Below are 16546 nucleotides of genomic sequence, written 5' to 3' on the forward strand. Positions count from 1 at the left end.
CAACTTGCCATAAAACTTTTTTGCAACTTCCAATCTTAAAGAATTGTTTTTCGTAATATTCATTCAACATTTGTTGCTCATAGCAATCTCCCATCTCTCTTCTGCTTTAGCACATATAGGTTAGCATGATTAGAAATGAAATTAGAGAATACAATAAGTAATAAAAAAAAGCTACGGAAAAATGAAAAAGATGGATTGTCGGCATTATTTTTGGTATGGGGTTTGCCCGTAAGAAGCTGTCGGTCATCGGAATTGAAATCCCGTTGCCTGCTTCGGAAGGATGTTTTAAAAAAAAATTTAGTTTTGAAAAAGATGAAGTCAAACTGACCTCATAATTTTCATAGTTTAGATGAAAGAGCGCTTTATCTCAAATCATGTATCTATCCCGAAGGATGAATGCAAGAATTGAGAGTGCGGCTCGATCAAATAAACTAAAGAAAGTTATGACATCCGTTTGGTCTGCGAAACCAATGTATTGGCCGACAAATTCCCCTATTTAATATAAGGAATTAAATAGGGTTTATATTATCGTGTGTAACCCTAGAGGCAAAATCGCGTGTGAAGGAAGCCGAAAGGCAATATTGAGAAGAGAGACACGAATAAATAAGAAAGGGAAGGAAGATGAATACTCACCCTCTTGGGATGAGTCTAAGGTGTGGACGTCAACTAGGGACGACGTCCTTGGTCTTCAACTTGGGACAACGTTCGTGGCCATCATCGAGCAGGTGAGGGAGATGAGGGTGGCGATGTTTGTGATTGAAGCCGAAGGAAGAGGCTTCGTCAAGCAGGCGAGGGCAGCAATGCGGGAAAGTTGAAGTTGAGTGCAACTGTGGTCTCCTGCGCAAGGTCGAAGTAGAGAAGAGTAGGAAGAGGGCATCAATCATGGAAGTGGAAAGATCGAACTGAACGGGCTTGGGTGCAGGATAAGGGCGTTCGAATGAGCTTGGTAAGTTAAGGTTTTATTTAAGTTAATATAACTATTATTCTATTAATAGTTTTGTATATTTTTGGTAATATATGCAAGTTATATATGTTGATTATTCAAATATTAAATAAAATAAAAATAATTGTTAATAAAATCAAAATAATTAAATCATGATATAATACTCAGATATAAAATTAATAGTAAATAGCTAATGATATTATTTGAAGAAATAAATTTAAAGAGTAAAAAAAATTGTTAAAATAAACATAACAGTCATAAAAGTAATTCTTATAAACATTTTATGAGTGTCAAACTAAAGGAGACAAAGTCAGATTAAACGATTAGATTTCAGCTAATTGAACTATGGGAGTACTTTTATTTTTAATTTATAATAGATTTTTTTTCTTCTTAACGAAATTCATTGATTGTTATTGAAACTTCACTACACATTTTATTGTGATTTATGCATTCTTTTAGATGTTTGTCATATCATTCTTATGAATATATATATTTTAGAATTACTAATGTTATGCATTATTTAAATGTAAAATTGAATGAAAAAAATATATATGAATGATGTAAATTGCATAGTCATATTGCATTTATGCATGACTATATGAATAAATAATTGTTAATAAAATCAAAATAATTAAATCATGATATAATACTTAGATATAAATTAATAGTAAATAGCTAATGATATTATTTGAAGAAATAAATTTAAAGATTAAAAAAAATTATTAAAATAAACATAACAATCATAAAATTAATTCTTATAAACATTTTATGAGTGTCAAACTAAAGGAGACAAAGTCAGATTAAACGATTAGATTTCAGCTAATTGAACTATGGGATTACTTTTATTTTTAATTTATAATAGATTTTTTTTCTTCTTAACGAAATTCATTGATTGTTATTGAAACTTCACTGCACATTTTATTGTGATTTATGCATTCTTTTAGATGTTTGTCATATCATTCTTATGAATATATATATTTTAGAATTACTAATGTTATGCATTATTTAAATGTAAAATTGAATGAAAAAAATATATATATGAATGATGTAAATTGCATAGACATATTGCATTTATGCAGGACTATATTGGAGTCCGCTCTTTTATGGAACTAGCGTGGGAACGCGAAAGTACATGGGCACGTAAATGAAAAAAGATATTGATATTCATGTACCTTCATTGTTACAAGTTTAGATTGTGCTCCTGTGATGATTATATTCAAATTAGAAAGATATTGAAATTTAAATGATACAGAAAGACATAATGAATGTTCAGAATTACATTGAATGAACATTTTAGATAACACAAACTTTCAAATGCTCTTAAATTTATTTACATAAAGTTTTACTGACATGCACTTTATTCTCTTTTCATTGCATTACTATTGTTTAAGAGTATGAGTATTCAGTAACTATGAATAGCTCACTTATGTTTTAAACTACATTTCAGGTTTAAGTATTTGATTAAAGATGAATAATAAAAGATAAAATATTTATGACTAATGCAGACAACTAGAAATGAGAAATAAATTGTTTTGCTTTAATCTTTTTAGTTCCTTTTTCATTTATTAAATGTTAGTTATAGGAAATGAATATATAAAAAAAAAAATTAATTTCCACTGTCTGATTGTCTGTGGCCGCTTTAGTTAACTCTAAACCTCGGATTGGATCGGGCCGGTGACACTTACCCACATGGTTATCATTGGAAGGTGTTGAAAATGAAAAATCAGTTGTAGAGTCAAGTTGCAACCATTAGAAATATTGAAATAATGTTTGGGTAATTAGCTAACTTATCAAGTCATAAACCCCAAGTGATGTTATCAGGCAACACTGAGGTGAATCTTAGGGACTAAGGTGTAGAACAAAGTCATTAAACTTGGGAGTTGGGAGTTATAAAGGATGAAGATAGAGCAGCTAGATTAAAAGAACCTGAGCATGAGAAACTTGTTGAGAATCCTACTCCGAACTTGGGGAAAGAAGCCCACTTTTTAGGAAAGTTGCAGAAATATCCCCATCACATTTTCCTCTGAGATTAATAAAATAAAATTGTATCAACAATTTTCTAGATTCTTAAAAGTGTTCAAGAATCTCACTATCAACATTATATTTTCAGAAGCTTTTGAACACATGTCCAATTGCATGAAATTTATGAAAGAATAAAAAAAAATTTAAATTTGAAACTGTGACATTAACTGAAAAGTGTCTAGCTATAATTCAATAGAAACACCCACGAAAATTGAAAGAATTGGGCAGTTTTATTATTTCGTGCACTATAGAACAGTTTATGGGAAATGCATTATGTGATTTATGAGCTAGCATAAATTTAATATCATTTTCAATATTTGAGAGATTATGATTAGAAGAGGTTCAACCTACGATCATAACTCTTCAATCAACTCGATCAATGGATCATCTTAATTGAGTGTATGAGGATACTTTAGTTAGAGTTGGTAAATTTATGAGTTTATTATTTTGGATATAGAGAAAGATGTTGAATATATGAGGATACTGTAGTTAGAGTTGGTAAATTTATCTTCGCTGAGTTTATTATTTTGGATATAGAGAAAGATGTTGAAATCTCAATTATTTTAGGAAGATCATTTTCTGATTGAATATTAATTTATATAAATGGGAATGGACTATTAGAGCATAAGATCAAGAATTGATTTTTCAAATATATCATCCAACTCTTTCTCCTATATATCTCCTTGAAAAGTTTTATAGAGTGAAAATAGAAAAATTGTAAGAGATATTGAAAGATAAATTAGAGAGTAAAGAATTAATTATATTTTAAAGGAAATATAAGTTGGAATCACAAATAAATGATGAGGGAAAGTAACTGGAGGATAAAAAATATTGGGAGATTGATACTAAACGATTAGAAAGATAAATTAATTTTGGAGAAAATTTTTAGGCATAATTTGACTGTGCTAAGTTGATGACATAAAATTAAACAATCATTGAAAGGTAATCCAAGCATTATCTTGTGATAGGATTGAATGTTTATTTTATTTTATGAAGTATATGTTATTTTATTGTTTGGTCAAGTTGATGACGTAAAATTAAGCATTTATTAAAAGAACGTAATATATCTTTTCTTACTTTACTCTTTGCATTCTTTGTTGGTTAACTTGTATCTTCAGAGTCATCTATCGTCCACTCATGTCAGGAGCAAAGACCCGATCGAATTATGGAACTAGATTATCAGGGGAAGAATACAGGGTGTGTGTGTGTTTTATATTTGTTTATTTGTGTTATGTTTGTTTTTATTGTTGAGCTTATTTATTTTATTTTGTTTGTATTTATGTTTTTGTTTTAATTTTTTCTTCTAGTAATTAATTTATTTAAGCATTTATAACTAGAAGTAAAAGCAACTTAATTAATTTACGATTATTCACTTATGAATTAATTAATGAGTATTAATAATAAACTTTTTAAATTTTTTGAAATTCATATTGACCTAATAATAATTAATTTACATGAATTAATAAATCTTTTAATTTCAAGAACCTTAGCCACACTTGAACATAATTGACTAAAATTTAATTTAATTAAGTAAATTTAAAATTTTACAAATATCAATTCATATAACTTAAAAAGATCATGATCATTTAAATTATAATAAATGAAATGAAAAATGAGAAAGCATAATTAATTTTAAGTAATGATAGTTAAAATATTCAAAATTATTAAGTGACTTGTCAAAAATAATTACCTTAAAAAAACCAAAAGGACAAAAATTTCATATTACTATAAGAAAAGTTATATAAAAGAGTAAGAAAGGAAGAGTCAATTATAAGTCTTTAATATAAAAATTAGCACCTATTATCTTCTTTAATTCAAACAATTCAAAATCTCCCTGAAATTTTATGTGAAAAACTAAGTTAAGCTTATATGATTGATTAAGTTACATTTTATATCTACTGATTAAATAAATTTTGGTCAATATTGCCCCTTGAGTACTTAGGAGTCTTGGATTGAAAGAATATCAAACTTTTATAAAAAATAATTTTTAGTTAATAGAAATTCATATATTTTAGGATTTTTATTTCAGCTTTAGTTATACACTCACTAAATTATTCATGTGATCCTAATTGTTAAAAATTTTTATTCATTTCCTCTAAAATATGAACCCAGATAAAAAGATTACTCGATGACAAATAAGATGTGATTTTGGGAGAATTTTTTAAGTATAAAAATATGTAAAAAATAGTTGTGTATTTGTGCATAAATATTATGTTACTGTATTTTTTTATGGTGTTTTTGTTCAATGTTATACATGAAATTTACACGGCAACAAGTTGAGAAAAAAATTTCAAAAATACTATAACAAAATTACTGTAGTTGTGCTGAGGCCCAATTATAGCAGTGCCAGGGGATCTGACATAGAAAAAAAAGTTGAGAAACCCGAAAACTCAACACTACGACGCCCGGAATGTAGCACTGCATCGCTTATTGGAGCGTTGCAGTGCCACAAACCAACAATTTTTAATTTTTGATGTGTTTTGATGGTTTCGGCGCCAATTTTTTTTCAAATTGAATAAAAGGAGGTTCTACAAGTTGTATGGAAAGTTCTAGGTGTGTTTGCTAGTGAGGGTGTGTAAAAGATCAATTGGAAGGATTTTTGCAAGTGATTGAGGCGATTTCAAGTGAAGATAATGTTAGATGTTTTCCTTAACACTTTCTTTTGTTATAGAGTTACGATTTTCACATATATATTTATTCTTATTTTGTAAACATGGTTTGAAACTAAGTTCAGACTCCTGTGTGCAGTGTTTGTGCTTCATTTAAATTCAATATGATCAATTGATCTATTAAAACTTATTGTGTTCTTTGAGTTTAAGGAGGAAACCAAGTGAACTTAGTTAACACACTTTTTTGGAGAATACGAATATTGCTTTGAGGATAGTGCAATCAATAGGGAGATATAGAATTATGAGAGGTTTTGCATGATTTAGGGAACTAAATTTTAATATGACATCTCAATACTTTGTATGACTTCAGAAGAGTCTAAGAAGTAGATTTGTTCCGAATTGTCAACCACACCAGTAAGACTTGTATTAGATTTAAATATAATCATAATACTACTTAAGGTAGGTTTTTATCTAATAACTTGATAGAAAATAAAAATATTTTCATTGTTGTGGATATTGAATTTTCAACCCCAATTTGAAATTGATTTAATTTGATAAAACAAGTAGACTCTTAAGTTAATGTTTGGCTTAATTTAAGTAACCTCGTTCCTCGTGGGATCTATAACTCCTACTCAAATTCGAATACTACTTTATCGACGCGTATATTTGTGTGATAATGTGTGCTTCATCGTACATTAGATCATATGACTAGATATCATGTGTGGTTATTATGTTTTTATGACAAGCATATGCCTGATATGGTGCTTTGATGATAAATCACAAATTACATGGCCAAAAATATGATCTTGAAAAATAATCTTCTTCTCTAGCCAGTGTGTCATGGATCCTTTCACAGATGAGATTCTTTTCACTACATGGTTCTCTTTTTTCATGATTTTTTAGTTTACATGGTATGCATTTGGATTCATAGGCTGCCTTATCATGTTTTATGTTTGCTATATGGCAGCAACTGAATGCATGACAGTTCAACCAAATTTTAATTCTTATTAATTCAATTGCCGTTATATATCTGTGATCTTTTTGCAGGTTTATATCATTGATTATGGTCTTGCAAAGAAATATAGAGATCTGCAGACTCATAAGCATATTCCATACAGGTGAAACTTGTATTATTTTTATTTGTTTTGTTGCATTTAGAAGTCACATTTTTATCTGCTAGTACTTTTGGATAATGATCATCTAAATTGCGGTAGTAATGGCCTCATGATCATTACCCTTATCACCAATATTACTTTTTTTTGAAAGAGAATTTATTACTTATTTTTATTTCAACTGTATTGAGTGTTGCATGTCATGCTTATTTTAGTCTTTTTTTATTCCGCAATTTTTGACCTGAGTTTTCATGCCTTGCAATGAATATCATTTGTAAGATGCTTAATTTTAGTGTATGAAATGGATAACTATGAGTTTGGGAGATTAAATAATATTTATGATAATTTTAAGTATCTTATATCTATTGGAGAGAGGAATGAAAAATTTGAAGTTAAAGCTAATCAATTGGAAAATAAAGAAAAGCTGGAGAATTATTGGTAAATTTGATATAATCATGTTTTGAACCTCAATGTTTTATGGATTTTAGTAAATAAGTCTTTGGCTGTCAATTTGAGTTAGGCAGACATGTGAATGTTAGATGAAAGCGTAGCGATCTATGAAGGATATATTAAGAATTATAAAAGAGGTACTATGGAAGTAATATATATTATGAAAAGATAGTTGAAAGAAGGTTTTGATGTTTTATATAGATACACTACATGGTAAAATATGTGGTAACAAGAAATGCAATTAATGTTGAACGATAATGAGAAAAATGGATAAACCAAATATTGTACATTTTTAATGAAATTTCAAACGTTTAATGGTCTAGAGTTCCTAATGCAACTTGGATGAATTAATGAATGTTAATTACACAAAAAGAGGGATTTACATACCAAAGACCAATGGTTACACAAAATTGCTTTCTTTAGATAAAAAACTAAAAAATGCTAGAAACTTGGAACAATATGATAAAACATGAACAATCAATTGGAAAAAAATCACCGAGAAATTTCAAATTTTTCAAAACACAAAGCAATTGTAAATTTTATGCTCCAATTGAACTTGTAGTTGTAGCAAACTTAATCGAAATTGGGCCTTCTATAGAACAACAACTATGTAGTTAAGAAGGAAAAAAGTTAAGAAAGTGATTTCGTAAGTAAAGCAAATTTAGGCCAAAGATTGTTTATCATACTCGTATCACACTCGGAAGAATTTCACATTCAACAAGCACTCTATAAGACTGAAAATTGAAATATAAATTTTTAGTGATCAGCATCTACTTGCAATAATAATCACATAACTCCAAATTAGATGTGACAAATAGCAGTCAATAGTTATCTTTGTTTCATGAATTAGAACATGAAATCATAGCAGCTCATCCTTTTATCATTTATACAATTACAAAATTAAAATAAAAATGGTTTAAATTTGCTCGTCAAAGTATGCACGTTTTGCATTTTCAGCAACTGTGAGCCCTATTATCTCCATTTAATTTGTCCAGATTGGCAAAATTTGGCTCTGTTGAACTTATGATTTGATATTTGCCTGATATATTAGGGAATAAATTTTGTGCGTCATGCCAAATAATTCATTAGTCATATAAATAGATTTTAAATGCCATTGTATAAAATATCTTTCAAATTCACCATCAATAGTGAACTTAATGTTATCATATAGAATAAGCATACAAGCAAGTTATATAGATTTGGCTGGATACATGTTCGATGCGAATTCATAGGAAGGAGATCCAAAGATAGAAAATTTCAAAAAATTGACATCGAGTTCATAAAATAAGGTCAAATCAAATATGTTGAAGATTAGATTCATTTCATATATTCTAATTTATGAGTGTTAATATTAATGCAAAATTTTAAATGGTAATTTCTTTTTGAATTCAATTGTCTGATTACTTCAATTCCAATTCACTTAAGCAAAAAATTTAGATTTATCATAATCAATAGTTCATATTCTACAGATATCTTCATATTCCATCCAATAAAACAAATTGTGGAAGAGACAAATTACTAAATTGTTTCAAGTGATATTAATCAAGACCCACAACTAATTTCTAGAATTTCAGATGTTAGTTAAAATTAAAGTGGACAAATCACACATTAATGATATGTTTATATATGTGAACATCTTTAAAGAAAATCCACATGATTTATGCACAAGAAATTGTGCATCTTTATTGACCGGATAAGCATTTCTAGGTTCGTTTAAGGTATTAATTAATTATAAATTTCTTGAAATATTGATGCAACTAAACTCTGTCCTGATGCCGGAGGAGCAAGCCCAAACGACAAATAAAATGCGAATAATAATATTTTTGCTGAAATTCAAAACGGGGACAAGACTTGTCAAAAAATAGGAAATAAACGTCAACACAAACAAGCACTGCCGGTTGGGAGGCGGGTGGCGACTGATGCCGGGGCAGCAGGTGGGAGTAGAGGGTTGTTGTCACTATATCAGGGGAATAGGACAATGGCTTCAGGTAGCAGAATAGGGTTGTGGAGGAGGCTGGCTTTGGGTAGGAGGGCAGGCAATGTACTGGCAGTGGAAGAGATTGGTCATGCGATGTTGTGGGCAGGTGGGGGTGGGAGTAGTGGTAGGTTGGAGGTCACGGTAAGGCAGATTGAAGGTCTTGCAATTCGTGGCGGGAAGCAGATACGAGATCTGGGTTTCACGGGGATGGGACTGCGGCACTGTTTTACTGGAGAGGAAGGCAAGGCTGCAGATGGAAGGAGTAACGCGATCTGGGAAGGAGTTACGGGAATAGGGAGAGCAAGGTTGCGGCTGTTTCACAAGAGGAAGGAGATCTGAGACGGGTTGCTGTAGTGCGGGGGATTGCGTGGAGAAGGTTGCAGCGATCAGCGACATAGGCAGCAAAATTGCAGGAAAACCTGTAGGCGGCTAGGAGGGGGGAGGGAGGTGGACGTCGGGATGATAAATGACCACCGGGGAGAGGATACAGCCGGAGCACCACCCAACCGTTGGATACAACCCTCGAGCGAAATTAGGATGCAGGCGGCTGTACTTACAAATCTGAAATAAAAAATAACATCAAACTGTTTTCCTAAGACCTAAAAACACATGTAAATAGAAGTGAGATGGGTGGGAAATGAAAATAAGAAGGCGGGAAATTTTCTCGCCTAATGATAAGAGGGGAGGAGGGGCCAGTTCAGCCCCTTCTCTCAACTGAATCAGTTCAGCTTTTGGAGGAAACCCTCCGTGTCATCTCCATAAGGTTTTTTTTTTATGAACCTATGCTACTAAATCAAAAATCAAAGAAAACCAAATCGTTGTTTGATTATTCGGCAGAGCCGCATAGGGATAATTTTCATTGTCACTCATCATAGTTTATGCTATCAAATTGCTTGATCATTCTTCTATTTCATTAGTCAACTGTTTCTATTTTACATTTATGAATACTCAATTCCTGTTAATATTTTAGATATAGATATAATTTTATACTCAATTTCCATTTTATATTTTGACTTGTTAAGCTCAATGTGAATTATTTAACCGGCCATACTAGTTATCACAATTATTTCACTAACACCTTATGTTTTATGATTGCCCAAACTAAATCTGATGTTATTCCTACGCTAAGTATTATTGTATTAAGTGAGAATAATGTAGATTTTAAGCATAATATTTATGAAACTCTACAAAATTACTAGACAATTTATGGTGCTCATCAAATTTATCATGCAAGCTTAAACAATTATATATGTAAATAAATAAGAATGAACAAGTAAGCTAAGTCATAGAGCCATTGGGGCACAAATCTTTTATGTGATTTAACCTCTATTACATGCTAGTCTTCCATTCATCTAGGATTCTCACTATTCTGGTCTTACTGCCACAAGATTTTCTTTCTTTCTTGTCGTGGAGAAATCTTTTGCACATTCTTTTTTAATGGCGAAAGTTAGCTACTTTTAAGCTACCGCAAAATCTATACTGAAACTTCACAACCCCATCTCAAGGGTACAAACAAATTCTTAAGACCGTTTTTTCTTGAACATTGAAGGTGATAAAAAAAAATGCTTACAAATCTCTTTTTCACAATCCCAAGCCTTACATTGTAATTATACAATAAAAATATCTTAAAAAATATAAATTGAAAGATAAACAGAAATAAAAACTAAGGCATAAAAAAAAGTTTAGCAGCCACAAAAACACCTTGCCTAGATGAACACTTCACTTTGGTGATTTTTTCTCCAAGATATATAAAAGTTTTGAAGCCCTTTGTAAAATAGCATGAATTTATTCAAATTTTTGGGCAATTTCTCAAAAATGCTTCCATATGCATTTTGGATGAAGATAAGCAGGAAAAGTGAAGCATGGAAATGTATGAAAGTGCACATAGATGGCTTCATTTATCATCATAATGTATTTTGTTTGGATTTTTTGATCAGTTATTAATTCGCGGGGAATGATTACTGAAGAAATAAAGCAAGTGCGATTAGACTTTTCTTTTTAAAGTAAAGAGTGTAAGTATACAACTTGGTGGGAAATTATCTTTTTTTTGCATATGAAAAATATTAAAATAAAACAAAGTTTTTAATTTAAGTAGATATTTTGCATACAGGCATACAATGAAAGGGTTAACTTTAGAACTGCATATAGGAAAAGTCAAATCTAAATAACTATTATTTATAATAAGAATTTGCTTGTTGCATCTCTATATTTCTTTTCACTGAGGTTCCCATGAGCAATGTTAATTATTTTTACCATCAATCAAGAAATTGTGTTGATTTCTGCTGTTCATATCATAAATTTGTATTTTTATTATACTAAAAAAATTGTATAATTGGCAGTTTGTTTTTCTCATTACACTACATCCTCAAAATACACAAATTAAATTTGACTAAGCATCTTTGTTTATAAACATTGTAATCAAATTTCAATTTGGTACAAAGAACTGTCAAGATTTATTAATTGGTTGAAGCACAACTTTTCAATTGAAAAATGCTTTGTGCAGTTGTTCATTTGATTAGAGAAGATAATTGATATATAATGGAGTAGACATAATTTTTTTATTTTTTAAATTCTAGAAACCCATTTTACTTTTGACTTTTTACACTGAAATATTTATTATTGTCCAATGTTAAGTCAAGTGTTTTGCTGAATTCTGGAGTAGGAATATTGCTTGCTTCCTGAAATCTTTATCGTTCTTTTTTAACAGAGAGAACAAAAATCTGACTGGAACAGCTCGGTATGCAAGTGTTAACACTCATCTTGGAGTTGGTGAGTTTCCATAGTAGATGATTGTAAAGATTATTTTTTTCATGCTAGTAAAATGCCAAAAATATTTACATGGGGTCATTTTAGTCTCAAGGGTCTATAAAAGCGCCAAATTTGTCCTCAGACTTCTTAAATATGGGCTAAAATAAATCCCCATGGAGACCTTTTTCAGCCTCAATTAAAAAAGTGTTGGGACTAAATTGACACTTTTATAGATTATAGGACTAAGTAACCCTCATGAAAAGATTCAGGGGACTATTTTGACCCTTCTTTTGTCTTTATACTTTCAAACATTTATTTTACTCCTTAACTGTCATGATTTATATACAGAGCAAAGCAGGAGGGATGATTTGGAATCTCTTGGTTATGTTCTCATGTACTTTTTAAGGGGAAGGTTGGACTTGGATGGATGAAAGCAACTAACTTTATTATCTTTTTTAGTGATATTTCCTTGAATATTATAATTTATTTGTCTTGAATTTCAAGTGCTAAATATCAATTTTGTCAGTCTTCCTTGGCAGGGATTGAAAGCTGGTACCAAAAAGCAGAAATATGATAAAATTAGTGAAAAGAAAATGCTTACCCCGGTGGAGGTAATCGGTGCATGCCCCTTTCCAAAAAAAAAAAAAAAAAAACCTTAATTTTTTGTAAGGTTTGGTTTGTTTAAAAAGCATCAGGTAATTGACACCCTCACTCTTTAAAATCAGGTATTGTGTAAGTCTCATCCACCTGAATTTCTCTCTTATTTCCACTATTGCCGTTCGTTGAGATTCGAAGATAAACCAGATTACTCCTATTTGAAGAGACTTTTTCGTGACCTTTTTATTAGAGAAGGTAGCATCTTTCTGTTACATGCAGATGCATGTGCCATAGAGAGAGAATCATTTTATTTATTACAGCTAATGTTCATTTTTTAAAAGATTTAAGTTGTCATATCCTACTGCAGGTTATCAGTTTGATTATGTTTTTGATTGGACTATGTTGAAATATCCTCAAATCGGTGCTAATGTCAGGGCAAAAGTATGGTTTTTATATATGTTTGCGCTTCATTGTGTTTTGATGCTTTTTCAGATTGTCTGGCTATTGTTTTATTTTTGGGCATAAGCTACAGGCCACCCAATTTTTATATACTTACATATCTAACACCTAAACTTTACTTTTTAAATTTAAACTACCCAAATCTTTCATATCACATCAAAAATACCACTATTTTAACTTTTAAAATGTGATGAAACTTTTAAAATGTGAAATGCACCTTTTCATGCATAGGCAAGGAGTACGTATGTAAACATTAGGGTTTAGGTGTAAGATATGTAAATACACAGGAATTGATTGTTATGTATGTAAATCTTCTTTTATTTTTTTTCGCAGCCTGTGGGGAGAGCAGGTGGAGCTATTGGACCTTCTGTGGAAAGAACCGAGAGGACTTCAGGTTTTCTTCTCTCTCTCTCTCTCTTTGACACACACACACACACCACTCACCGTCCGATTCATTTTGTGCTTCTGGTTTTAGCATATTTACATGTTCCGTGATCCAGTGGGACAGGAGATTCGAGAGAAATTCTCTGGCGCGGTAGAAGCTTTAACTCGGAGGGGTGGTGGTGGTGGTGGTCATCATGGGGACCATTCTAAGCACAAAGGTTTAGAGGATACGTCATCTAAGGATGTAAGTTATTTTAATTCATTTTGTATTTTCTTAGATTAAACCTTAAAGTAGTCACTTATTCGTCCATTGCCAGTTTAGTCCTATAATATTACATTTTTTTCATTTTAATTTTTTTACTATATAAAGTTGATCCAAAATGGTCTCTCATTTGAAAATTGTATGCAAAATCTATCTCATTCTATTCCATCAACTGTGCAATTTTAATCCCAATTCAGTCTCTAAGGGCCCATTTTAGATCAAATTGGTATGGTCAAATTGGACAAATATGATTCTCTGAGACTGAATTGGCCATATGTTATGTGAATAAATGTGGGACCATTTTGGAATTTATTCGTGAGATCCTCTGGCATAATTTTTGTTTTTTGTAAATTTTTTTTTTTTTGTATTTCTAGCTCCTGATTCACAAAATGTCTCACATGTAAATCTGATTTACATGTGAGACTGTCAAACGACCATGTGTGCTCATAGATTTGATTCTGTAGGTTATGGATTATTAGAAATGCTTTCTTGAAATAGGAGATTTATCAACTGAGAAGTCATCCAACTGATTTTCACTTAAAATGTTTTGGAATATTTACATACAAACCACGCAATTCCTATGTATTTACATTTTTAACACCTGGACTTCAATTTTTACATGCATACCAACTTACCTATACATGAAAAGGAGTATTTTACTTTTTTAAAGTTAAAATGGTGGTATTTTTTATGTGATATGATAGGTTGAGTGTTATAAATGTAAAAAATAAAGTTTAGGTGTTAGATACTTAAATACATAAGAATGAGTGGTATGTATGTACATGGCCGTAATTTTTTTTAAAAAATCTAGTTAAATCAAGCTACCATATCTTGCTTTAAAACAAAGTTAAAAATTTATGAAAAGAATACCATAATATATATATATATATATATATATATCTGTGTGTGTGTTCCCACTATGGCGCGGGGGCTTTAGAATTTTGGGTACATGACGCGGGCTCTAAACATGGGGCCAAAAAACGCATGAGAAATCGATATTTGAGTTTCTGCCAAATATTGATTTCCTTTTAAAAAATGAAAAATACATATTTATACATACATATTTATATAACTAGTTACCTGAAGGAGAGCTTCAAAATCTACTTCATTGCTTGTGTTTGGATTGGATTCATCCAAGATTGAAGTGATCTCTTCTTCTGTAAGTACTTCATTTGCTCCCTTTAGCTTAACCATGAAGGATGACAATTTGCTATGATCACCTTGTGATTTCCCCTTCAAATTTATAAACTAAACGCTCGATGCAAGAAAATAAACATTGCAGAAGATGAATAAATCATTTCATAAGTAAGGAAGATTGTAGCCTTAAGATTACGTGAAATGGTTTTGGAGCACGGGATCGAAGAGATGATCTTGACATAACTCGTTCGACATAAGTCGACATTCTTTCTACCTATGTCCTCTTGATTGGGCAATTGCATGAATGAAGGTAAATGCATAAATGTGCAATGCATAATTACACCCTAATGTTCAGCAACATGATTTTCAAGTATTTTTTCATGGAACGTGATTATTTAAAAATTAGTTCGAGTATTTGAAAAAAAAAAAAGTTGATTTTTTTCTTAAAACTATTATAAAAATATGTGAAAATAATACTAAAAATGTATTTTAAAATTAAAAATAAAAGTGATCCCAATTGGTCCCTTAGCGTGTCTCAACATGAATATGCAATCATATAAAATTCAAAATTCCGTTCCCTCTTCTAAGTTCTGCCCACATAAACCCGCAAAGTTAGTGGAGAACTACATTATACACATGAACATTAGAATTTGAAGACTATATTAATGATATTCTTCTCATCCATTTTAACTTGCTTTCTAGTTTCCATGCAATATAATTCTCCCCCCTCCTAATAACCTTTTTCTGTAGGTGGTGGATTCAGAGAAAGCTCGAGCCTCCTCTTCTCGACATGGCAGCACCTCTAAGAGGGCCGTCATCTCAAGCACTCGGCAAAGCTCTGCAGAGCCGAGCGAGCAGCAATTGAGCCGTGCTAGTAGATTGGTCTCGAGCAGCAGCAGCAGCCGCCCAGCCATTGCCGTGCCGAGGAACGCTCAGCCAACCGCAGCACCTTCCTCGCTCTCTCGAGCAGCGATTGCAAGAGGTTCCCGTGCCGAAAACCCTATTCGAAACTTTGAGCTCCTCTCTGTTAGCGCCGGTAAGAGGAAATAACTGATTCAAGGTTCTTATGATTTTGCCTCCCTTATTCGTGTTTTCGGTGTGCCTTCGACCAACCAAAGGTATTGATCCTTGATAGTGAAGATTTATAAGCAATTTGATATTTTTGCCTTGGCGAAGAAGAAGAGGGAAAGAAGGGACTAATCCTGTTGTATTGCAGCTCTGTGGTGATCCCATTGTTCAAGAGCCTGAGACAAGCAAAGGGCTTCTGGGATAAACAGTTTTATGAAAGAAATGTTTATTACAAATAAAACCTTTTAAATTTGCCTTTTATATTCTGATTTGTTTTTATTAGTGCTGCTGCTATTTGTGTGGAGACTAATGGCAGTCAGGACTAGGGAGCTAAGCTACATGGGAATTCATATCATTCTTTATGAAGTAATAATATTACTTGAATTTCATAAACCATGGCTTTTAGGTGACAAAAAAGCAAATAAAATCCATATATGAACTATCATACAACTTTGCAGTGATCGAATTCAGGCTTGATGACCACAACCTGAAGCTAAACCTTACCAAACCTTTGTTATGTTAAGACTTACCCATGGATTCTTGAAGTTAGTAAATATAAATGTTGGCATCATTTTTTGGTTTATTATTGACTATTGGTTCTTCTATATATTGTCCTTTTTTTATAAGGTTTGTCCAGTAGTTGTCTCTTCCTCTTATATATTTGGTTTTTCTATTGCGGTACATACGCCCAATATAGTTGATTTACTCACTCTTTAACACATACATTAGAATTATGAATCATTTTCACATTCTTCTGTTGACTGATCGACTTAGATC

The 16546-nt window shown here is 31.4% G+C and overlaps 1 protein-coding gene across 2 annotated transcripts in view; it reads left to right on the forward strand.

Annotated features, from left to right (window-relative positions):
• Positions 1–16319, forward strand: part of LOC110023742 (casein kinase 1-like) — a 34618-nt gene extending 18299 nt beyond the window's left edge. Inside the window, exons 4-13 of one of the 2 annotated variants that reach the window (XR_002293939.1) lie at positions 6622–6692; positions 11822–11883; positions 12211–12274; positions 12389–12473; positions 12588–12714; positions 12827–12900; positions 13252–13312; positions 13419–13546; positions 15452–15819; positions 15918–16318. Coding sequence is in view for 1 of the 2 variants with exons in the window: in XM_020723300.1 (XP_020578959.1) it covers positions 6622–6692; positions 11822–11883; positions 12211–12274; positions 12389–12473; positions 12588–12714; positions 12827–12900; positions 13252–13312; positions 13419–13546; positions 15452–15751 (972 nt within the window). In the remaining variant the exon portion in view is untranslated. Of the gene's footprint in view, positions 1–6621; positions 6693–11821; positions 11884–12210; positions 12275–12388; positions 12474–12587; positions 12715–12826; positions 12901–13251; positions 13313–13418; positions 13547–15451 lie in introns of both variants that reach the window. The other variant, XM_020723300.1, reaches the window with a different exon arrangement.
• Positions 16320–16546: the final 227 nt, after the last annotated feature.

Source organism: Phalaenopsis equestris, unplaced genomic scaffold, assembly GCF_001263595.1.
Source record: "Phalaenopsis equestris unplaced genomic scaffold, ASM126359v1 Scaffold000229, whole genome shotgun sequence".
NCBI lineage: Eukaryota > Viridiplantae > Streptophyta > Magnoliopsida > Asparagales > Orchidaceae > Phalaenopsis > Phalaenopsis equestris.